The following is a 24,196-nucleotide window of genomic DNA, read 5'->3' as shown; positions in this document are numbered from 1 at the left end:
TGATTGTTAAAACAGGACAGAAACGATCAGGGCTTTATTATAAATATACACTGAATACAAAACCCATTTGCTATACGGATTTAATCAAGCTTATAGAGTGCAAATTCTAAGAAACACCATTTAAACACCACAAAAAGTTATATTATGACTAATATAACTTTAAAGTATCTGAGATTACGAAACATTTTAATTAGTACAATTCTACAGTATCATATATATTTCTGCATGCAAGTGTCTGTGTGCACATGTAAATAAATAAATTAGGCCTTTAGAGTTTTTCTGTCAAGCTATCATTTTTCCATCCGACATGTTGTTTATAAAATCTTGAGTAATTTCTTTTTTCCCCCCATGACGTCCTCTACGCATTCCTTCATTTACTTTCAAAAAGCTTCCACTTTAAAAATCTGCAGCATTCAAGCATTCAAGCTTGTATTTTGTTAATTACAGTAGTTGTGGATTAATAACTCAGTGTCATCTGAAAAGAGGCTTTTAGCTGTGCAGTTACTTTGAAGTTAAAACTATAAAAAGAGCAATAAACTGAACAAAACACAAAAACAAAACAATATGTTAAAGGTTTATGCCCATTTAAGGTCTCACAACTCATGATTTACTTTGTGGTTTTTCATTTGAGAGGTTATCATTTTTGATTTGGACGTCATTTGTCTTTCAACTGAACTATGATTCATATTATGAAAGCAGCTCCAAAAGCCTGCCTGTTAGCGTCATTGAAAATGGTGCACTTGCTTTAACTGGATGATGGGTTGATTGTTCCTTTGTGTTAAATCTAATCTAAATTTATTCGTAAAGCATCATTTCATAAAGAGGTGGTTCAAGGTGTGTTCTTGCAGTCCTTAAAAATTAACACAAGGTCTATTTACTTTGCTTTTTAAAAAGACTGTGATTGGTGCACTGATGATAAATGCTATCTCACTTCACTTTGAAAAACCCTAGAACAGGGGTAGGCAACTCCAGGCCTCAAGTGCCGGTGTCCTGCAGGTTTTAGATGTGTCCTTGATCCAACACAGCCGACTCAAATGGCTAAATTACCTCCTCAACGTGTCTTGAAGTTCTCCCGAGGCCTGGGAATGAACTAATGATTTGATTCAGGTGTGATGACATAGGGTGATGTCTAAAACCTGCAGGACACCGGCACTTGAGGCCTGTAGTTGCCTACCCTGCCCTAGAACATGTAGAACTACCAGGTGACCCAAGCGGTCTAATAGGTGTGTGTACTGAAAGCATGTTTGGTACGTATTAAAAAAAAAAAAAAAGCACTTATGTTTGAAATGTTTGTTTGTCAGCAGGTGACAGCCTTTTGATAATTTTCTATACAGTGGAGGTAGTAATTATTTGATCCCCTGCTGAATTTCTAAGTTTGCTCGCTCGTGCCTGAGTATGTTTCATCGGGAAATCTACGACTAAACTGACGTGCACCTCCAGAGAAATGAACGCAGCCCGCAGCTATTGTGGTTGTCCTGTTTCACCTGATTCCTCCTGTGCATTTTTTACTACTTTTTCACCCGAGTTTTTGAATTTATGAGCGAGGCACTTGCAATCGTTGCCTTAATATAATGAATAACAATCATAGCATCAATTTCTGCATAAATGTCTGCAAGCTCTTGGAGCGAGATTGGTGCAACTGTCAGAGAGGATGTTAGGGGCTGTATAATGTATAGATGTAACCATGTATCTTGGATAAAAACTAAAGAATGCTCACTTACAAAGAAATGCACAAAGTTACAAACTGTGGACACTGTGGAGCAAAATAAACAAAAAACACTATAAAACATATAGCCTTCTTACTTTTAATTCTAAATATATTATGCAAAACGTGTAAAAGACAACCTCAACTGGCTTTCTTTAACAGACATTATGCTGAGTAAAGCTAGCTATCCATATAGTTAAAACTGTGCACAACCTGTGACTACCTTTCACAATAACAAGAGACAGAAGCTGAAGAAAAGAGAGCAGAGATGGACCAGAATAAACTAAATAAAGTGACCAAGTGAGAGCTGTGTAGAGGGATTTTACATGCATGAAAGTATGAAAAAAATGAAAGACCTAGGCCATAAACCCATGAGGAAACCATTTACTGAGCTAGGGCAAAGGTCTGTTTTCCCAGAGGCCTCTATAGGAGCACGGACGTTTCCCCATCATAGCCAATCAAATAAATCCTGGCTTAAGGCACTTCCATACTGGCTTCTCTTTTCAGACACGAAAGCTAAAACTAGCTGTCAAACTGTAAGTGTTTTTGCAGCTCTGTGCAGGCCAGTCTTAATAGTGACTAATCAAATGAGTCATAAGTTGATTTTGTTTGAAAATAATGTCAACGTCTAAATAAAAAGCATAAAAAACAATGTTAAACACTGTTCCACAGGCCCATGGTAAATATTAAGACCACACAATTTGCCGTTTTGGGTGTGTGGTCTATTTAATTTTTTTCCAATGACAGCAAATTTATTTGTATTATATATACTCTTGAGAGAAGAATGAGGTATTATAAACTCATTCTAAGAGCCCACTTATCCAAAAACAATATTAATACTATAATAACACGAAACATCAGAATGCAATGACAAAAATCTATTAGAACCTACACATCACTTTGGTTTTCTCTCAGATATCTTGATTACAACTGTTCCTACACTAGCTGCCTCTGAGCTGCAAGGACAAGAGCAGGATTTCACCTTCCCCCTCAACTGAAAAGTGAAACATGTGCCATCATAGCCTAGGGAGAAGTGATATTGTTTTAAAAATGCACATATTTGCAGACGCTCTGCAGAAACATATTCCTAGCATTGTAGAGTGTATATTACTTGCTTACAGAAGAGTTCAAGCTGTCTCTTCTGTACACTTAGGGAATCATGACTTGAATTCAGTAATGCCAATGTCATAGCATGTCATATTTTCAGGAAGTCAGGGAAATTGTCAGGAACCCTTTCCTTCCTGACATCTGAGCAGTGTTTGGGAGGGAGGAGTCATTACACCAAACAGGAGTAGAATGGTGCCTTAATGCACTGGATTGAGTTGAATAATGTATACAAAAACATTCAAGGTGTTTCCAGTGGATTTTTGTCACTATTTTATGAAGGAAGTCTACTGGCCTCATAAAATTATTAACTATTTTTTAATGCTAGCTAAGATACAGCAGTTACATTTACTCCCTGAACATTAGTCTTCATCCGTCCTATGTACTGATTCTTGAAACGGAGTCTCGCACTACAGACCCCAGTCACATATTTTTACACTTCAAATTTGTTTAGTAAGTTACTAAATTTGGTCTCGTCACTCTCTAGTTTCTGTTCTGTCATTGTCTCTCTTTGCCCTCTTCCACTGGTACCTACTCGGGTTTGGCACTGCTCAGCTTATAGGGTTTTCTATTAGGTAGTAGTACATGGTGCCAGATACTTTTTTAGTACCTACTTGGCCAGGATTACAAGTGAATCTGAGGCAATCTGAAAATGTGGCATCAACAGATTGCATGCTACCAATTGGCTAGTCAGTGGGTCACTCAGGGAGCCATGATGGCGTCTTCTTCATGAAAATCCAAACCGCTAGTTTTTAAACTCGGCAATAAGGGAAATGGCTACACAAAAAACAGTCTGTCAAAAAGCCATACACAGAGCAGCAGGTAAACTACTGGCTTAAGTTTGGGAAAAGTTTATGGTTTAGGTTCAAACTAGAATTAACCTTATAATAAACCGTAAAAACTAGTCTTTAGGTTTGACAGAAATAAATACAGAAAATTGGCATGAAAAGATCTTTCCCCCCATTTTCACCCATCCTAAGTTTACATTCTGCTTGACTCTGTTCAGATCACGTGTTTTCTGTTTATAGTGTTCCTAACATGTGTGCAGCCTCCTAGTGGACAAACTACGCAATGTCAAAACCCAACATATGTATGGTGTTTCTCTCATCTCTGCTTTTCTTTCCTTCATTTTCATTAATCATTATCGTTTATAAATGCTGATACTGATAGATTGCCAAATAGGTAATAGCAGCCAATAACACTGACCTGCCAGTAAATCAGTCAGGCTGTACATTACTTCATTCTTTGTTATGAGACTGCGCTGAATGAACAGTTTCCCATAGCTGCCAAATACTCTTTGTTTTGATAATGCAGTGTTTGCCCTACAGCTTACTGCTTTGGGTGAGAGATGTTACTGCGTTATTTTTTGCGGAGTTTCATTTCAACAGCAGCTAGTTTTTTTCCTCAAGTGTTACTCCATCTCTGCAGCAGAAATGCCACGAGGGTTAAAGCCTGTGTTCATCTGTGTTTGCTGCGTGGCTGTGCTGTAAATGAGCAGCAGAGCTGTTTTTGCTCTAGCCAAGACTAGCTTCCCTGTCATCGGATGTACAGATGTTTGAGGTTGTTCACCACCAGTCCATCTTTTAGATTTTAGACTAATTAACCCTTGCTGGAAAACTTGAAACTGGGGTGTTATTAACTCAGTTAATTTTGCCTTCCCTTCTGCAACTGTGCCACATGCTCTGTTCCACCACTTTCCCCTTCACACATATGCACACAGTGACAGCCATGAATAGAAGTCAGGCGACAGAATGAAATTACATTTAGTAGAGATGCTCAAAGAAGTTAAAAGAAAAAGTTTCTATAGTCCTAACTGAGAGGCTGGTTTAGTCAAAATTTAAATTGACAGGTAAGCCAATCCCCAAGAACATCCCTCGAACAAACTGTGCTATAGCAGTTTAGAAAGAAGAAGACAACAGGCGCAGAGGAAGCAGGAGAAACTGATGTTTTAAAAACAGCAAGACTGATATGTGAACAGTTTACTATGGGGTCCGATTCACATGTGGACAATTATGTGACACATGATGCTTGTTAACACCTTTGCTGCCACACGCTGTCTGACACCTCTTGACAAAGGCACCGTGATCATTAGACCCGGAGCAAGATGAACACATTTGTGAGCATTTTTCTTTTTGTACCTTTATTTACACGTCAACACGGTATGTTTTTTTGTTCACAGCTCTCTAGGTGGTTAGGGGGAAAACAAACAAAAAAAACAAAAAAAACAGCATCACTACGAGGTGCAAAAAGCACAAAGCCCAACGCACCATGTTGGCAGTTTTGTCTGACTCATTTGTTCTAACACCACAAAATATCACTCTGCAGTTGACCCTGTTTCTCATAGCAACACGTGAAACAGTCATGATAACGTCGTCTAAGTGTTTGTGCTCATGGATATGAATCCTCTCAGTAGTCAGCACACCTGTTAAGCAAATTTATTTGTGTTGCTACATTTTATTATCATCAGCAGGGACACATCACTCTGGCAAACAGCAAAACAGAGCTTTAAAAGAATTTGCAACTTCTGTTTTTAAAAAGAAAATCCAAAAACATTAAGTCGTTTTTAATGAGAAATACCACATTTCAAATTACTGTACCAGCCACATGCATATAGAGGCACATGCTACTAGCAGGTAGCCCTTTGTGCAGCTCTCTGGCTGTGAAACCCCAGGCAAGACCCACATTAGTAGTTACTTGAGTCAGGAAAGGGCAAAGCAAGAAATGCAGTATGAGGAGACAGACCTGGACACCCTACTGATAAACACATGTTTGCTGAAGGTTCCTCTGACTGCACGGAAGCAGGGTAACCCAAAATCCTGCAATGGGACTGTATTGCAGGAAAACTAACAGACAAGCCTACAAGGTTCTGAGCAGGTGTTCACATAACTGCCCATTTATAACGCATCAAAAACTGCACCTGCATTTTACATTAGGTGGGCCTCAAGAAGCCTTGAAAGAGGTATAATAGTAATGACTAATACTCTGTGACGTCACTTAGGATAGATGAGGCATCTCACTACCAAGCAGTAACAACCCAGGGGGGAAATGCAGGGGAACCTGTCTCAGACAAGGTCCCTGTTAGGACAAGAGGCAAGGCTGTAGGACAGAAAAACTAACCATGCCAGTGCAATGGCTGGGCCTGGCTCTTACCACTTATTTCACAACTTTGTGAAATATTCATAATAAACTAATTCTAGTTTCAAAATGCTGTAAAATTATGAACTTACCAGAACATTTTAACTGAAACATCTGTTACCTGTCCTGTACAAGAAGTGATCTCATCTACTTTGATTTTTATTTTAAGATGTGTGACTGGAGGTTTTAAAGAACCCAAAGCAAATCATAACATCTCCCATGCAAGGAGAGGAAGGGTACCACAAACACCTTGAATGTGATCAAAAATATCTGATAAACTCAGAATAAAATTTAACACACAACTAAAACTACAACTACTGAAACACTTAAAAGTTATGTTTACAAGGAAGTGCCAACAAACGGACTTACATTTGTCAACCAAAAAAACCCGAAAACGCTATATATCTATAGTTTATAGTTCTAGTTTATTTATTTATATAGCACATTTAATTACAACAGTACGTTGACCAAAGTGCTGTGCAAGAATACAAAATACCTAGTAAAATAACTTTGTAGACATTTGTGGTTGTATAATACATTATACAACATCTCAAAACCAAACCATGTTTGTAAATATATAAAGTCCTTTCTACCTATGCAAGAAAGACATTTACACCTTTAAAATGAAAGAAATAACCCGCACAAAGACAAGAAATGTACAATGTATACATAAAGGCAGGTAGGGGGGTTTGCTTTTATAGAGGAATGATTGTAAACTATAAGAGAAAACACAATTTAAAAAGTGCTTTGCTGTGTTTACAAGTAAAACTTTAGCGGCAAACAGCCAGTCAACACACACGAGGTTGTATATAACACGGAGAATGTAATTACCAAACTGAAAACAGCAGAGGTGGATTGTTTTACTCACGGCATTCAGATGAAGGTCATTCTCTTTGTCCGGGAGAATTACTTGAAGCCCATATTAGTTCATTTTCCTGTTGGATCTGTCTGGGCTCGTCTCGGCCTTCACTCTGTGCCGTTAGCGTGGTTAGCTAGCTGACAGCATTAGCAGCACACTTGATAGTAGTGTGAGTCAGTGTGACGTTGAAGTTGTTGCCTTTAGTTCACTTTGTCGGGGTTTACTACAGCTTCACAATGGCTTCACGTACATTTAGAAGTTTATTGTTAAAGGACTGAATCTTACAATCTGGCTGTCTCCATGCAAACCTTTTTGAACACCTTCCTTGGTTTTGCAAAGCTGCTACAGCTCCAGCACAACCTCAGCACACCTGTGGGCAACTCTTTTCCCAGAGGGCCATGCTGGCTAATAAACATTAAGAGAAAGACCCCATTATTTCAACTTTTTTCTTATGAATCTGATATATAATCTCTTCACCTCCCCCCCCCCCAGGTTCTTGTGCCTCCACTTCTATTACATCTCATTAATCTTGTGCTGTGCTGAACTCCTGTTTTTTTATGAATATATATTAATCTGAAATTAGACCACCTTTAGCCACAGCAGTTTAATTCATTGCATATCACAGGAGTATCTATAGATGTGCCACACTTACACCTGCATTCCATAGTTATGCAAAAATTAATGATAAATCCCACTTTTCTGTAGCACAAGTAGGCACAAATATTGGTAGGCTACAACAAAGCAATCTTTATTTCCAAAGATATATAACAAAAAACAAAAATAACTGACTGGTGTAAGTGTGTTGCATAAAAACAAATTTTGCATTAAAATAATATTTTAATTGATTAACCATAAAGAGTATTTTTGTTTATTAAAATATGAACTTTGTTTTCAGTGTACCAGATGGTCATCAGTGCTATTTTTTGGATATAATGAAATATCCATTCTTAACTGATGATCTGACCTGGGGTGGCCTGAAGCTTATCCCAGCTGCCACTGTGCAAGGAAAGGCAGGGTGCACCCACATCACCAGTCAGTCATCGGGCTAACACACTCTAATGAGCATGTTTTTGGACTGCTAGGGACTTGTCTTTATTGGATCCCTGTTAAATAATTAAATTCCATTTAAAATGTTTTTGCTTACATATGAGGTCTAAAATGATGAGGTAACTCTGGACCATGTTTATATCAATCAAATTATATTCCTGTCTCATGTCTGTGCCTACCAATCATCCCTCAGCCCTTTGTTTAAAAGCAGTAAAGTTTAGGGATGAGTGTTTCTCGTGGGAAACACAACACATCTGATTGTTTCAGTGGGTTCTAAGCTAGACATATTTTTGGTTCGTGGATGTGATCACTTCAAGGTCCACAGTCTTACTGCTTCTTCTTGTAATAAACTAAACTTTTACCTTTGAACCACATAAAGCTCAATTTAAGCCCAGGTGGCTTGTCTGACCCGCAGCTGTGGGCCTGTTCATTGCACTGACATCAGGGCTTCCTGGTGACCAGACAAACCGCTCTTTGTGGCTGACTGTATGTGTGGGGTTACTTTCATGCTGCAGAATGAATTTAGAACCAATCTTATGCCTTCCTGGTGATGCAGAGTGATAGACAGGAATCTGCATTTAAAGTTGTCCCCTGCAGGTATATTTAAGTTGACCTCTAAAATGTAACTTACATATATCCAGTGTGGATATCAGTATCTGTGGGTTTTGCCCTCACTTCAGTGCAGTTAGCATGATTTATATTCCTTTTCTCACAATACTCAAACCAACCTCACTAACCAAAATGGGTGGGGAGGGCTGCTGTGCTAATTTTTATATATCTCCTCTTCGTCTTTGTTTTCATAGGATAATATTGTTCCATTTTCTTATATGAGCACAAAAAGTAAACAGTAGCCTAAGGTTGTGTCTGGCTGGAAATTAGAAGCTGTAGCCAAATGAGTCTCCACAAAAACGCAGAAAATAGAGATTGGAGAAGAATCCCCTGGGGCTGCTTGATAAAAATTTAAACCTCAAACTTGCAGGTAATGATAACAGCAGTAACTCAACAGGATGGGTGATTACATCAGATTGCAAACTGTATCTACAGAAAACTTAATATTGACATTTAGATGGTATTGTCTGAGTGAAATGACAATAGCCAAAGGGTTACAGAGCACCACACTAACCACGGGACAGTAGGAAATGTGAAACAGACTGGATTCAGGCTCTGCATCACATCACACATGATATATTGACATTCGTGTAACAAAGGTCATTCTAAACTTGGCAACAGTACAGAAACTTTTCCTTTACTCATTAAAGATTTCTTTGTTATAGACTTTACATAGACTTAACCAGAACACCAAGTCATTTCTTATAACTTTTTAAAACACAAAAAGCAGCTATGACTTTTTGGCACAGCCATCCAAGCATACAGACTGGTCTGTTTGCCTTTGCCTTAACAGCAAAGGCAGAGGAGAGCAAAGTAATTTGACTAACTGTAATAAGGGCACAGGAGGAAGACTTTAATGTCTGAGTCAGAGGAAAAAGCTTTTTAGCAGTGAAGACTCGGAGGATTCTGCAAGTCATCGTGCTGCACCTTCAAAGCAACATTACATATATGCAGATAAGGCATTCCTGTAGTCCATGTATTCATTTATTCACCTAGTTTCATCTCAATGGCACGGTCCTCCGTCACAAATGTTGCAAATTATTTTATTCCTGTATTGGTCAGTCTGGTATTTCCAGTATATTCCTAGATAGTTCGTGAATAAGAGCTCAGAAGAATTTTCTCTCTCTCTTCTGATCTGGCCTGCAATTAAAAACAAAACAAGTGATTGCTTTGTTTTTGCGTTTGAATTTTTAACAGAGCAAATAGACGGGGGAAAAAAATACCTAGGGGGGAGCGGAATGTGATTACATTCGGTTATCTCTCGATCTTCTCAACACAATTACGTGTCATTCATGAAACAAATATTGAGCAGGCAGCTCATAAATGTGTTGCTTAGCCACGCTGTAGTCGAATGGGCTCTGCACTTTGGATTTTAAGCCTAAAGTCATCACTTATTTTTAATTTAGGCATTTGTGGTTAGTATACCCCAGAAAACAAGTGTGTTATTTGGTGCTGAAGATATGAGGAGTGTGCAGTGTCACAAACTAATGAACCACTGAACATTAGTTAAAATCGCTGAAAGCTTTATGTTGTGTCAAAGCAGTCTGTAGATTAATGGCTTTAGAAACTATTTTATGTGTCATACAGCAGAAATATGATTCCGTTACCGCATCTGCAGAAGCACCAAACTGCCTTCTTATAATAATTTAATGCAACTGGACGTTGATATCATCTGCTGGTTGTGAACACACCGACTGTGTTTGCTTATGTGTGATGTTGTGTTTTGTAGGTGACTGGCTGGCTGGAATACCACCGCACTCCTTCTCCTTCTGAGGACATCCTACTGCTGGACCACCAGTTTTTCCTCCCCCAGCATGGAGCCAACAAAAGTCCAGTCAGAGGGTGGCCTCAATGTCACCCTGACCATCCGCCTCCTCATGCATGGAAAAGTAAGTGAGCACAGTGATTGAGTGCTATATTGACTGTTAGGAAGCCTGAAAAGTGAGAGACATGCAGAGGGATTTATTTCTTCATTTCAAGATCCTTTCAGTGATGAATCAGGTGCCAGTTTTTACATGGCCTCTCTTCCTAAACCTTTCATCTGATTTTAATGAAGTTGTATTCAGATAAATTGGAATTGTACAAATTGTGCAATGAAATCAACTTTCAAATCGTTTCTCTATTTGTCCTGTTAACCTCAACTCTGACCTTAGATTTGACTGTCCTAGTAGCAGGACATCTGTAAATTAAAAAATTTAATTATATGTCACAACCTGCTGTAATTCATAGGACTTGCATCATAGTGGTGCCTTAAATTTTAAATAATTAAATTAAGTAAGTTGGTTTGTGGAGACATCTGTAGACGTATACCAAAACATCTATATGTCACAATATTCAGGATAGGTGATGAAAAAGAGAGAAATTACAAAATATTTTTAATTGTTTACCACACTTAGTTCCACTTTACTGTCAAGGTGTGTGCTGTGGCAGGCGGCAGGTAGGATGTAGGACCCAAACGCAGGACTTGTACATGGAATGAGAAAACTTTCCACAAAAATAAATTTCACAACAAACAAACCAAATCCTCAAATAAGAAAACTAAACTGGACTCTAGAAAATAAGAAACAAACCACGGACTGAGAACTAGAGCTTCTGCAGGAACACAAAGGCAGAAACACAACACTGTGAGGGCACAACATAACAAAGCACAAATGGAACACAGGGCTTAAATGCACAGTCAAGACAACGAGAGGATGGGGAACGGATGGGAACACATCTGGGACAAATGAGACATAACGAGACGAATGAAGCAAAGCAGAGTACATTGGCAAAGGACACAGACTGTCAAAGTAAAACAGGAAGCATGACACAGAGATATAGACTTGACACTGAGACATAGAAACATGACAGACTCTGGAACAGCGGGAACATGAAGCACAGAGACAAAAGTAACAAGACGTGGGACACAGGAAAGACATAAAGACAGAAAACTAAGACTAAGCATATAACACACAGAGAACAGAAACAGAACAGAAACCTAGAAACCAGGAACTGTAAATATAATACAAAACAGAAAACCATCATTCAAAGAGTATAACTTAACCCAAAAAACACAAACACTGGATCACCAGACCCAGTGCCTTGACATTTACTATTAGTTCTTTGTGACTAATATTCTCCATAAAGTACCAACAACAGTACAAAAATAAACAATTGTAGCCCACAGACAAGCGGTTCCATATACTATTGATACTGCTAACATGTAGACGTGGGTTTAAAAAGCTCCTACTAACTCCTACTAAACTCCGCCTACTAACCAACAGGGGCTAAAAAGAATCCTGCTAACGTGAACTACCGAAAGCCACTAAATGGTAAACAAAAAAAGTACTTTAAATGTTAAAAAGTAGAGAACTATTGTATATTAGCATCCTGGAGGCCTAGGGGTTGAAGGTATTGAGTAGCATCAACATTCAAGTCCAGATAGCCATCTTTGTTGTTTGTAATTACCAGTCTCCTTCCTCCCTCAGTTCCGTCCATCCATCTACTTGTCTAATAAAGGCCCAAAGTGCTTGAAAAATGACTGGTGGGCATTGAGTTTGAAAGATGCTTAGGAAGTGCCAATAAAATCTGCAATTTGTCCCATTATGGAAACCGTTAGAGCCAACAATAGCTTTGCTTTGACAACAGTCTAGATCAGCTTGAATGAAAGTACAACAGCAGCATATGCTGTTTCCACTTACTGTACACAGCATTAACTCATATTATGTAAGATCAACAAAATAAGCTAATGGCAGCAGATGTATTTTGCCTTCCCACACCAAAGTCCAGCTTTGCTCTACTTTTACCTTTCTTTACTGTGGGGTTATGTAAGCAAGCTTCACTGAGGTTCAAAGGCCTTTGGAGACTTCAGGCCTTTAAGACTGAAAATCTCCTGCTGTGTGTTTCTCTGCTGCTGACTCAGCTCAGCGTGTTCTTGTTCGCCCTTAGTATTTTCAGATTTCCCAGGGCATGGTGTATAATGTATTAATGGGCACCAACTTTTTAGCAGTTCTTATTTTTTTAGACACATGTGTACCATCCTCACTCCTTTCTACTCTTTAAGTGGCCATCAGAATTAGTTTGTGTTCACCTGGTTTTATAAAGAATGCTGTATTATCATGGCTCTTGCTTTCCATCCCCCACCTCTTGTGCTTTACTTTGTAAATAATATCTGTATGCAATGACCATTACTTTCTTGTCAGTGTAGAGTTTGTAAAAAAGCAGATTTCTTCTTGTCTAGAACTGTATGAACGTTACATAACAGCAGCTCAGTTACAAGTTTGCTTCAAGCTAGGCAGCTAAAACCCGCAGCACACATGCGTAGCTGATAATGCTGGTAGATTCTGCAGGACAAAGAATGAAGCTCACATCTTCTCCTTGCCTGGTGTGCCAAGCAGCCTGTGAATGGCCGTGCAGGTCAGCCTGCATGACTGCTCATGTAATCGCTTTAAAAGCCAGTGACCCTGTGACTGTTTGAATAACCCCACATCCTGGCAGGGACATAACCACAGCAGCCACAAGGGAGGATTTTGGCAGGATTACCCACGTCCTTTCTCCACAGCAGTGAAGCCCTCAAATTGAGAAACCATTGGGTTACATTGGGTATTGGAGCATTTTCATCATTATCTATTGAGGGCAGGCAACCCTCCAGCATCCTGTTACACTTTCAAATGACTTTTTTCCCCTTTTGTGATGCCCAGAAAAGAGTTTTTGGTAGGCTCATCTCTGTGTCCCTGAAGCTGGAGTGGAGTGGCACAGGTGCCATTCTCCTTTCTCCCTCTGAGAAGAAGTTTATATGAGTATAAGTCATTCAAGAAGCTTGCACCTCAGCCATGTTTGCAATTCCAGGCAGTTATTACGAGATAACGTGACCAAATACACATCTAAAAGAATTGGAAGAGACATCAAATGTATTTCAGTTGTTAGTGGGACAATACAGGAAGACAGATAAAGAATCACCCCTCAAATATGATTAAAAAAAGGCTTTGATGATGAGCAGGTGACTTAGCCTGAAAATATGGTTTAAACCTTTTTCCCCTGCAGGTTATACTTGTATTAAATGAAGGAAAAGTTCCACTTCATTACAACCACATGAATGAATGCAATTGTAATTTGATTTACTTTAAGAAGAAAAAACAATATAGTTAATGAAACAGGGCTGGATGGGTAATCTACTGCACTTCTGGGACAATGAGTCAATGCAACGGCCCTACAAGCACAGACAGCAGCTCATTGGTTCATTTGGTTTAGAGCTGGCACTGACCATTACAACTGAAACTTGTTATGTTTATGAGTATATTGTCAGAAAGTTAGTTTTGGAGTGTAATTTAATGTAGCACTTGATAAATATAAATGATTCTTATAGGGTAGAACCTGGCGCTGTGAACTGCAACTACCTGCAGCTTTAACGTCACAGTAGACGTAACCCTCACACTTTCTGAGGAGAGGTCGGGGAGTGTTGACGCTTGCAGCCAGCGCTGCCTCTGTGCCCTTTACCAGCTGCGCCACACCAAACCCATAAAGAGTGATTCAACAAGCATGGAAAGTCTGACCCTGAACATGCCTGTCTTCATGTCTTGGCACAGTTTTTACACCCTGTTCAGTAAAAAGAGAAGCAAACAATTAAAAAGTACACATTTAAACAAATAAATATGTTTATTTTCTTCACTTTTTCTTGTTGTGTTTTCATGTTACAGGAGGTTGGAAGTATAATTGGAAAGGTATGTATTTTCATACTCATTTTCATGATTATGGAAAGATTCTGATTCACTTTGATGTACAAATGTACTTTTTTTTCAGAAAGGAGAAACAGTAAAAAAGATGCGAGAAGAGGTGAGTTTGAATATAGAAAAAATTAGCAAAAATATTTATTACCCTGCCGCCCATTGCACCCCCCCCAGCAAGTCACTAAAAATCACAATGAAATACCAGGCGAAGTTAACTTTGTAATGCATGATTCAAATTTGCTCAGGATCTGTTTGAATAATTAAGGTTTCTTATCACCGCCACTGAAAATGAAAAGTAGTTGCTGGTCTTCCAGAGTGGAGCGCGAATCAATATTTCTGAGGGCAACTGTCCAGAGAGGATTGTTACCATCACCGGACCAACGGACACCATCTTCAAGGCTTTTGCTATGATTGCCTACAAATTTGAAGAGGTATGATCAGTCTGTACACAATCAAAATGTACTCATTTTGTATTTCAATTCAGAGGTGTGGACTCGAGTCACATGACTTGGACTCGAGTCAGACTCGAGTCATTAATTTTATGACTTTAGACTTGACTTGAAAAAATGTTCTAAGACTTGTGACTTGACTTGGACTTTTACACCAATGACTTGGGACTTGAATTGGACTTGAACCTGTTTACTTGAAAAGACTTGATATTTTACCCCAAATATAAAATTTAACACGCATATTATATAGAGATTGAAAATGTGACGTCATTCACGGGTAGAACCGCAAAGGATTCTGGGAACTCGTGGCAAGAGGTACTAGCGCACACAGACTTTCAATTGAAATCAGTTATACAGCGATAAAAAGAAACACAAAAATGTCAAGAAGCTGTTGTATTATTAACTGCAATAGCCGGTCGCATGACAGCCACGGGAAGCCGACGGGTAAAGAGATCGGTTGTTATCGGATTACGTCGTTGAAGAGAAATTGTTCGAGCCATGTTTCCGAAGTAACAAAGACGCGACGGATGGCCTGGATCGCAGCCATTCAAAGACCAAATATAACGTCCCAGAACACTCCAGCTCACAGGTTAGTCTGCTCCAAGCATTTACACAAAGGTCAGTGTTTTTTAGTAGTTAATACGTCATTTTCATAACATAATTGGTGATATAGGTTACAAGCAAGTCTGGCGCTGAACAGAAATTGTCGCGCTATGCTCCTTTATTTATTGTGCATAAATAGTGAATTGTCCTGACAATATTGCGTTTCGCTTCTGTTATTATGGTACATTGACAAAAACATACTTTTATTCACAGGATAAAACGGGTTTTTTTGTATCACTAATTGCCCAGTACGATTACAGCATACAGTATTATTGTCACTGCTACATTTCTGTGATGCTACCAGAAATTATTTCCACTACTAATTAATTATCGTTGAGCTCAAAGGTCCTATTAATAAACGGTTAAGGAATGTGTATTTATGACGACAGTTTGTGAGACTGGTAAACTTATGATACGTACGATGGTCTTTCGTTCTACACGGTGCATTTCAAGGTCCTGTACCCATCCGTCGGTAAACTGTACCTGGGCTTGTTGCAGTGACCTGAAGTTACTAAACTTCATGAGTGTATGCACTCACTCCAAGAACCGTATGATTATAAATATGCATATAAATATGCTACGATGAGATAGCTGACTTCATCTAACTAGCAAATGTTTTCCAGGCTACGTTGGTGATGCAGTTTTTTTTAATGTGTATGATATTTTTGTCATGCGATTTTAAAGCCGGTCCTACAAGCGCATCCAAGAATAACATGCAGCTTATCTCAGAACTGTCCGTGAAAATTATTCTTGGAGCTAGGTTTAATTGAGCTGCATTTTAAAGAGGTGCAATTTCACAATTTGTGTATATTTTCTAAGTTCACTATTTTGTCATGTGTTGAGAAAAACACAGATTTAAAAATTACATGGTCTAATATTTACATTTAGCATATAACTGCAACATGCTTTTTTTCGTTTTTTTGAATGACTCGAAAGGACTTGAAATTCAAAGTTTCAGACTTGTGACTTGACTCGGACTTTTACACCAGTGACTTGAGACTCGACTCTGACTTGCCTGACATTACTTGAGACTTGACTTGAGACTTGAGGATAAAGACTTGAGACTTACTTGAGACTTGCAAAACAATGACTTGGTCCCACCTCTGTTTCAATTCACCTTTTGCTCCTGTGGTAGTTCCAGACATTCAGCTTTCTTTATGTACACACAGTTTTCCTGCAAGCGTGGGTTTCTCGCTTTGAGATAAAGATCTGTCTGCAAACACAATCTCAGTGTTTGTATTTAGATAAAACCAAGCCAGACTCATATACATACATATATACAGTACACCTGCAAAGGGAACCTGTATCACTGAACAGTATGAGGTGAATTTTCAGCTATCTTTCTGCTGATGTTGTCTTTGATGTGTCTCCTCTTGCTAGTGCTGTGTAAGTACTGTGACTGGAACTTGTAAGAGGAGACTGACTGCTGAGTTCTCGGTGATCTGTGTAAAATGTGCCGTGCCAATAGGCTGGGTGTTTACAGGAGGGTGCATTCAGCGAGCGGAGGAGATGAAAATACTCAAGGAAAATTTAAAACAAGTGTGTTTTTGCAGGTCATTTTGCACCACCTTTGAAGTCTGGAAATTTATTTGGACATTCATTACTGAGACAGTTAACATCACGAATGTCTCGATGTCACATCAAGAAAACATTACCCTTACAAGATAAAAATACTTGCTACTTTTGTTGTTGTTTTCCAGGACATAATCAATTCCATGAGCAACAGTCCAGCAACTAGCAAGCCTCCTGTCACCTTAAGGCTTGTTGTGCCAGCCAGCCAGTGTGGCTCCCTCATAGGGAAAGGAGGCTCCAAAATCAAAGAAATGAGAGAGGTGTGTGAAACATTTTTCTGAACGACCTAATTATGTTAATAATGTTTATCCTGTTTTTTAAAGACAAACAGAACATTTACAGACAAATAGTTTTATTTTACGAGCTTACATTCTTCATGAGTAAATAAATATTAGATATTTGAAAATTAATGAATAGTTTAACTAAACTGTGTCATTTTTCCTAAATAATTAACTGTAGGCTTGTTTTTACTTGATTATGTGTTACTTAATAAATTATTAATGAAATATCTGGAACGTTCAGCAGCAGTTATGATCCTGCAGCCACAGGACATTTAGCGAGTGCAGTTTTTTTTTTTTTTTTTAAATCAGGACAACATTTCAGGCCTTAATGCTAGAAAGCCTCAGAAGAGGAGATACAGTATGACAGGCAGCTGAGCAGGACTCAAAGTTTGGATGATGCCATCTTGCGGTATATACCTTCACAAGGCCATCATAGCACCATCTGCACAGTATCGCTATAAAAATTTGTTAAGACATGTCACTAAACCAGAAAATTGCCCACCCCCTGTTGCTGGTGCTTGAGGCAAAGTCAGTGCATTTTGTATTCTGGGTGGCAGGAACATTTATTTCAAAATTTGATGCGAAGCAGTCCGATAATTGTTGAGCTACTTCAGTCTGGATCAAAGTGTTGGACCGACCAAATACCACTGCTATCGCTAGAGCCACACTGCTAGTGTGTCTAAAAAATAAGTAAATAATAAATAAAATATCAACAACCCTTTAAAAATGCCAGGTGACAGTACAGGGAAGCATATGACATTTGCTGTTAACTCATTTGAATTGTCTGTGTGCTATACAGTTCCCTATGTACAAGCCAGACGTTTTGTGCAGGTCTAACTTTTAACTGTGTGTTTAATGGATTCTCTATTGCATTACAAAAACTGTCACGAGTCTTTAGATACAAAACTAATGTGATTTTAAACTCAGACGTCTTAATTGTGCTGTGGCTCGTCTGCTCTGTCTGAGCAGCAGGATTTTAATTACAGTCAACTGCCGTAGTGACACTCCTCAGTTTATCCACTGTCTGAAAAAGCACTGTTTTAGCGCCTCTCCCTGCTTTTAAGCAAAATTTCTTCTGATTGGCTTCCTTAAAAATCAGGTGGGCGGGGCTTCTGTGCTCACAGCCAGGCTATTTTAGGGACCTCTGCTCGCTGAGACGTCTTACATATCAAAGAATGGAAAACACTGAAAAACTGTGAAGCCTGAGCTTACTTTGATCCAGTGATTGATACTCAGATTAGTTTATATATGACAAAAAAAGCTATTATAAAAGTTTGAACCATTTTATGTATTTTACAGTTTTGGAAGTGCAAGTGTCATTAATTCACAGTCAGTATCATGAACACTAGCATTTAATAGCATATCAAAGCTACATTCCCAGTCATGATTTTATAGGTGGGTAGATTACAGCTGTTGTACATAAAGTTATCTCTGTACAGATTTGTGTTAGAAATAATTTGTGGAGAGAGATGTAAATTTTAACATCCAATTATCCAAAAATAGCAACTTTTTTGGCAGTGGTTTTAAAAGTGGTGCAATTAGAGATAATTATGAATAGCTGGTGGACACTAATGGTGGAGCAGTGCATCCAAAAAGTCTCCGAAATGCGTCAGCTGTAGTCTATGCTTGTTTCCCAGTGATGTAGCAGACACTACACAGTGGCTGAATGAGTGAGTGGGTGAAGTGTGGGAGGATGCATCATTATTGTCTTTTTGATGGAAGCTGAAAAAAAGAAGACGTGGAGACAAAATACAGCCATGAAGGCAACATGTTTTGACCCCAGGTGGATATGTGGCAATTGAAGGAAATAGTAAAGGACAAACTAAACATCCAAATTGCCATGGTGCTCTTATAGAGGCTGAAACGGAGTCTATCATATAGCCTGCACCTTGAGTACTTGAAGTACCTTTCAATTTTAATTTCCCTGCCAAAGTAAGTGCCTGTACTCTTGAGAGAAATGCAAAGCACAGCCTGAATGTGTTACAAATGAATTTCTTTCAACATCATCAAGCCCCTCAGAGTCCCTTCCTCTGCTCCAGTCCACAGGGGCCCAGGTCCAGGTAGCAGGCGACATGCTGCCCAACTCCACAGAACGTGCAGTGACAATCTCTGGGACCCCAGAAGCCATCATCCAGTGTGTCAGACAGATCTGTGTGGTTATGCTGGAGGTAAAGTATGTACAGATTTAGCAAAACGACTCTAGTTTAAGTGCCAATATGACTTACTATACAGTCTCAGAGAAATGTATTGAACAGACAGAGTGTGCGTCGCATTGCACTTCTGGCTAGACCTATAGCGTGCCTCTTTAAGAATTTATATTTAGTGCTTGTGGTCGTAAAGCACATTTTCTAAGAAATTGATTTTTGAATGGTCAGAACCACCTGGCAATTGTTGTCCATAAATGTCAACTTGACAGGCAACCGGCTCGTGCCAAGAAGGGTCTACATGCGTACATTTTCTATTATGCTGAAAGTGAGAAATTGTTTGCAGCATAGCAAAACAGACTGCAATTTAAATCATTCTGATGCAATTTAGAGGGAGAAATCTGTAATTATCGATCATTTTTGTGCATTAGTATCCAACTGAACTGTCACGGAAAGAGTAACACCATTACTTTGTCTGGATATTGTATCTGAAGTGGATTCTCCTGCTGCTGCAGCACAGCAGCTACAGTGGAAATTTGATTAAGCCTTTCCCCCCGTCTTGAATAGTCTTGTTGCTGATGCACGGCATGAATCAATAACTTGGTGTCATTATAGTAAGTTCGCAAACTGGAAATCCCCTTCCTTCTCATTCGTCATGGCTCAGAAAAAATAAGGTGATGCATTTACACAGCAGTGCATGAAGACTAAAGACATTTTCTTTGTGAAAACTATAACGTTTCTCTCAGCAAGACACTTTATTGCCTCAGAATACTTCCTCTGCTTTTCTGCAGTAAAGCACTTTGGAAAATATGATTATATATGTGAATTGATAAGTGGGTGGATGCTATCCCGCTTCATATGCATTACACTGCACACAGTGATACACCAAGTCAAAAAATATTACAGTATTTTAAAGAACTGTTCACTCTCTGTTTTTTCTTTTCTAGGTTTTATTAACAAAAAAAAAAAGAGCACATCAGTACCATTAAATATACACATTAAATAAGAAGCTATTTTATGTGTATATTTAGCTAGTGTATCTTAGCATAACAACCATTTAGCTAGTGTATCTTAGCATAACAACTCTAAAGACAGGGAACAAAAGCTAAAAAGAGGTAACAAAACAGAAACTAGCATCACCTTGTAGCCACTTTTGCTAAAATAATGGAGTTTACTTGCTATATGTGGGACTAGGCTTTGGGAAAATTTCCTTGGTACAATAATGAACTGATTTTAATATTTTCACTTAGCATGCTCTGTTACCTTCAAACAAATTGTGGCACGCATCCTGCTCAGCTAATTGGCATCTTTAGCTTTATAATTTGCTCATCTTTAAACTAGTTTCCGTTCATTGTTGAGTATAAAAAAAGTAAAACAATTCTTGTGCAGATGTGAGTTTGACACACTTACATTTGCAATTATCTTGCTTTAGACTAACTCTGACTTTTGTTTTTCCTAGTCCCCACCAAAAGGTGCCACTATCCCTTACCGCCCAAAGCCCACCTCCACCCCTGTCATTTTTTCTGGTGGCCAGGTAAGTGCTGAACTAGCTTTAGCTTGTTAGTTTGTGCCTACAGCCAACTTGAGGCTTTTGCTGCAGCATCAGCATCACTGCCTCTTTAGTGCAAGCTTCTGTTAACTTTTATTCGCACACTTGCAATTTCTGCAACTCTGTCGCCTAAAAATAAATTTTATATAAGACTAAACTATATTATTTAGCAGATTTAGGTGCAGCATATTAGCTGGTTGTATCGTATTTTTTAAATGACATTTAGAAACTTGTAAGGATGTGGTTGGGGTGAATGACTGATGTACAAATCGTTCAATTTTCACGTTTTAGGCTGGAATAAATGGAAAGCAGTAGATGAGAGAGCACTTCTTAAATGTAATTAAACCTACTGTGTCATAAGACACAATGAAGTACTTTTATATTGATCAACTACTACTGTGTGAAACTACCTAATCATTGTTCCTTTTGCATAGAAAAGAGAGAAATTGGTTCTGACAAGGATGATTGTCACAAAAATTACAGCTTTAGTTGTTTTATATTGGGGGAGTGGCTTCAGTAAAAATAGAAGTTTTATACCTGTAGTAATTTCTATCTGGTTGCTTGGCTTTTGTAGCAGTAGGAACCTCTCTGTCAGAACTAGCACTGTTACCATGAAATGAATGTGGCTTATATTTGACTGACTTATATTTAAACGATCTTGCATTTGTGCAAATGATAAATGCTCAATTTTATTAGTTTGATTAGGTGCACCTAGCTGGTACCCAGTTGGACCACTTGTTGGTGTCAGAACTGCCTTATTTAATGTCTTGGATTCAACAAGGTTACTGGAGACATTCCTCAGAGATTCTGGTCGACATTGACACGATAGCATCAATTATTGCAGATTCTTCTCCAACACATCTATGATGTGAACCTCCTGTTCCATCACATCCCACATGTGCTCAATTGCATCGGGACTGTGGATGTCAATTGCGTAGCCAATTCACTGACATATTCAGAAAACATTTTGAGTTGGCTTGAGTTTTATCACATGGTGTGGTATCCTGCTGAAAGCAGGCTGGGGTGTTTAGAATCGGAATCAGAAAGGGTTTTATTGCCAAATGTTGAGCAGGTTTACAACATTAGGAAATTGCTGCGGTACTTAGTGCAAACATGCTGTCATATAACGCTTAAATAGACATAAAAATAAGAATTAAAACAAGCCTTACTGGCTACTAAGGGGCCTAAAGTGTGCCAGAAATGTCCTCCGCACCATTATACCACGAACAGCAAAAGAAGTGTTGATACAGTGCAGGATGGAACCATGTTTCCATTTTGCTAATCTCAAATTCTGACCCCACCAACTGAAAGTCAAAGCAGAAATCTGGACTTGTTGAGCCCAGCAATGTTTTCCCAATCTTATGTTGTTCAGTTTTGATAAATCTATGTGAATTGTAGCCTCGGTTTCCTGTTTTTTAGTTGACAGGAATGGCACGCTGTCTGCTGCTGTAACCCATCTGCTTTAAGGTTCATGCTATGTATTCAGAGATGATCCTCTCCATACCTTGGTTGTTACAAGTAGTTATTTAAGCTACTGTGACTTTACTGTTAACTTTAAAGTAATCTGGCCAGTCTTTTCTCATCCATTTTCACTCATCTAACTGCTGCTCTCTGGATACTTTCTCTTTTTTGGACTCTGGAAACCCTTAGAGATAGTTCTGTGGGAAAGCCCTAGCCAATCAGCAGTTTCTGAAATACTCAGACCAGCCTGCCTGGCACCAACAACCATTCCACATTCAGATTCACTGGTCTTGACCATGTTTACATGCCTAAGTGCATTGAGTTGTTGCCATGTGAATTTTCCGATTTAATATATGTATTAACAAGCAGCTGGTGTACCTAACAGGTGTACCTAAAAAAAGTGGCTGGTGAGTGCATTTTGGCTGGACAGTCATTGTTGTTTGAGTGCACCGGATAGTGAAAGAGGGAAGCAGGGACGGTAGCAGAACCATAATGTGTGAATCAGTAACAATGGCATTAATGTCAACAAGAATGCTGGGTGCATACTAATGTCTGTCCAGCCATATCCATAAGTTAATTGCAGATTTGGACTAAAAGCTGTTGAATGAATTTGAAAACTTAGCAAACAAGAGATGCGCTGGAGGACCAGAGCACATAAGAACTTGTAATGACTCCAATTTTCCTTTTGTCTGGGAATAATCATCATCACTGGGTGTTAAATGGAAAAAAACCCCCCCACATCTGAAGCCTTTAGAAAACAACTTACACGGGTCTGATTTAGAAAAAACAAAACAAAAAAAACATGCACAGACAGAAATGCAAAAACATCTGTCCAAAATAAGGTAATTCAGTTGACTAATATGCTATGTTTAACGTTAGTATATACATACACAGTCTAGACTGGGATTTGAATGATTACTCACCTGAGACCGAGGCAGCTATTTTGTTTATACAGTTGAATCCATGAATTAAAGATGAAACAGGAGAACCAAAAATGAGGAGTCATAAAGCAGCACTAAGTTGCATTGGCAGCCATCAGCAAATGCGCTTTATGGACATTATGAAACATTTTCTGCCAGTCATCGGATATATTTTATTGTATTTTTGGACTTCCAAGACTTGGATGTCATTGTACTTCATCTACATATAATAAGCCTTTTCTGATACTGCTTTGAATATGCTAACACTTAAGTGGATCATCAATTAATGTTAGTTAATGTCATTGCTAATGATGCATAAGATTAAGTGAACCATCACTTTAATGTCATTACCACTAAATGGTAAATAAATGGTAAATGGCCTGTATTTGTATAGCGCTTTTACTAGTCCCGCCTAGGGACCCCAAAGCGCTTTACACACCCAGTCATCCACCCATTCACACACACATTCACACACTGGTGGAGGCAAGCTACAGTTGTAGCCACAGCTGCCCTGGGGCAGACTGACAGAAGTGAGGCTGCCATATCGCGCCATTGGCCCTTCTGGCCAACATCAGTAGGCGGTAGGTGAAGTGTGTTGCCCAAGGACACAACGACCGAGACTGTCCGAGCCGGGGCTTGAACCGGCAACCTTCCGGTTACAAGGCGAACTCCCACTTCGCCCCACTAGAAACACATACCAAAATTTATAATCAGTATTATATGTAATATATACATTATATATAGTACATAGACACATAATAAGAAAAAGGAATATTCAGTTGTGGTCAGAGGTTTACATATATTCATCCTGGGCATGAAGGTCAAGGTTATTTTGTGTTTTTCATGATTTTTTTTTAACTGTTTTTCATCCGTTGTGGAATGATTGCACAGTATACAACTTTAATGACGTTTTAATTGAATGTAAGTTTGAAACAGGGTCAAAAATATTTACACTGGGTCAAATATATAACTACACCACTAACTAATATTTGGTTAAATATTAGTGGAAGTTGCACATCAGCTAGACACTTTTGGAAGCCATGAGCAAGTTTC

The 24,196-nt window shown here is 38.8% G+C and overlaps 1 protein-coding gene across 12 annotated transcripts in view; it reads left to right on the top strand.

Annotated features, from left to right (window-relative positions):
- Positions 1-24,196, top strand: part of pcbp3 (poly(rC) binding protein 3) — an 87,205-nt gene that overhangs the window by 49,083 nt on the left and 13,926 nt on the right. For 8 of the 12 annotated variants that reach the window (XM_026145921.1, XM_026145918.1, XM_026145914.1 and 5 more), the window contains 7 exons: positions 10,189-10,348; positions 14,135-14,158; positions 14,238-14,270; positions 14,464-14,595; positions 16,917-17,048; positions 19,109-19,237; positions 20,673-20,747. In XM_026145921.1, coding sequence (XP_026001706.1) covers positions 10,274-10,348; positions 14,135-14,158; positions 14,238-14,270; positions 14,464-14,595; positions 16,917-17,048; positions 19,109-19,237; positions 20,673-20,747 — 600 coding nt within the window. In that variant the 5' untranslated portion in view covers positions 10,189-10,273. The remainder of the gene's footprint in view (positions 1-10,188; positions 10,349-14,134; positions 14,159-14,237; positions 14,271-14,463; positions 14,596-16,916; positions 17,049-19,108; positions 19,238-20,672; positions 20,748-24,196) is intronic. The other 4 variants (XM_026145923.1, XM_026145922.1, XM_026145919.1 and 1 more) reach the window with 1 other exon arrangement.

This window comes from Astatotilapia calliptera, chromosome 16, assembly GCF_900246225.1.
Source record: "Astatotilapia calliptera chromosome 16, fAstCal1.2, whole genome shotgun sequence".
Taxonomy (NCBI): Eukaryota; Metazoa; Chordata; class Actinopteri; order Cichliformes; family Cichlidae; genus Astatotilapia; species Astatotilapia calliptera.
This window is presented reverse-complemented; position numbering and strand designations above follow the sequence as displayed.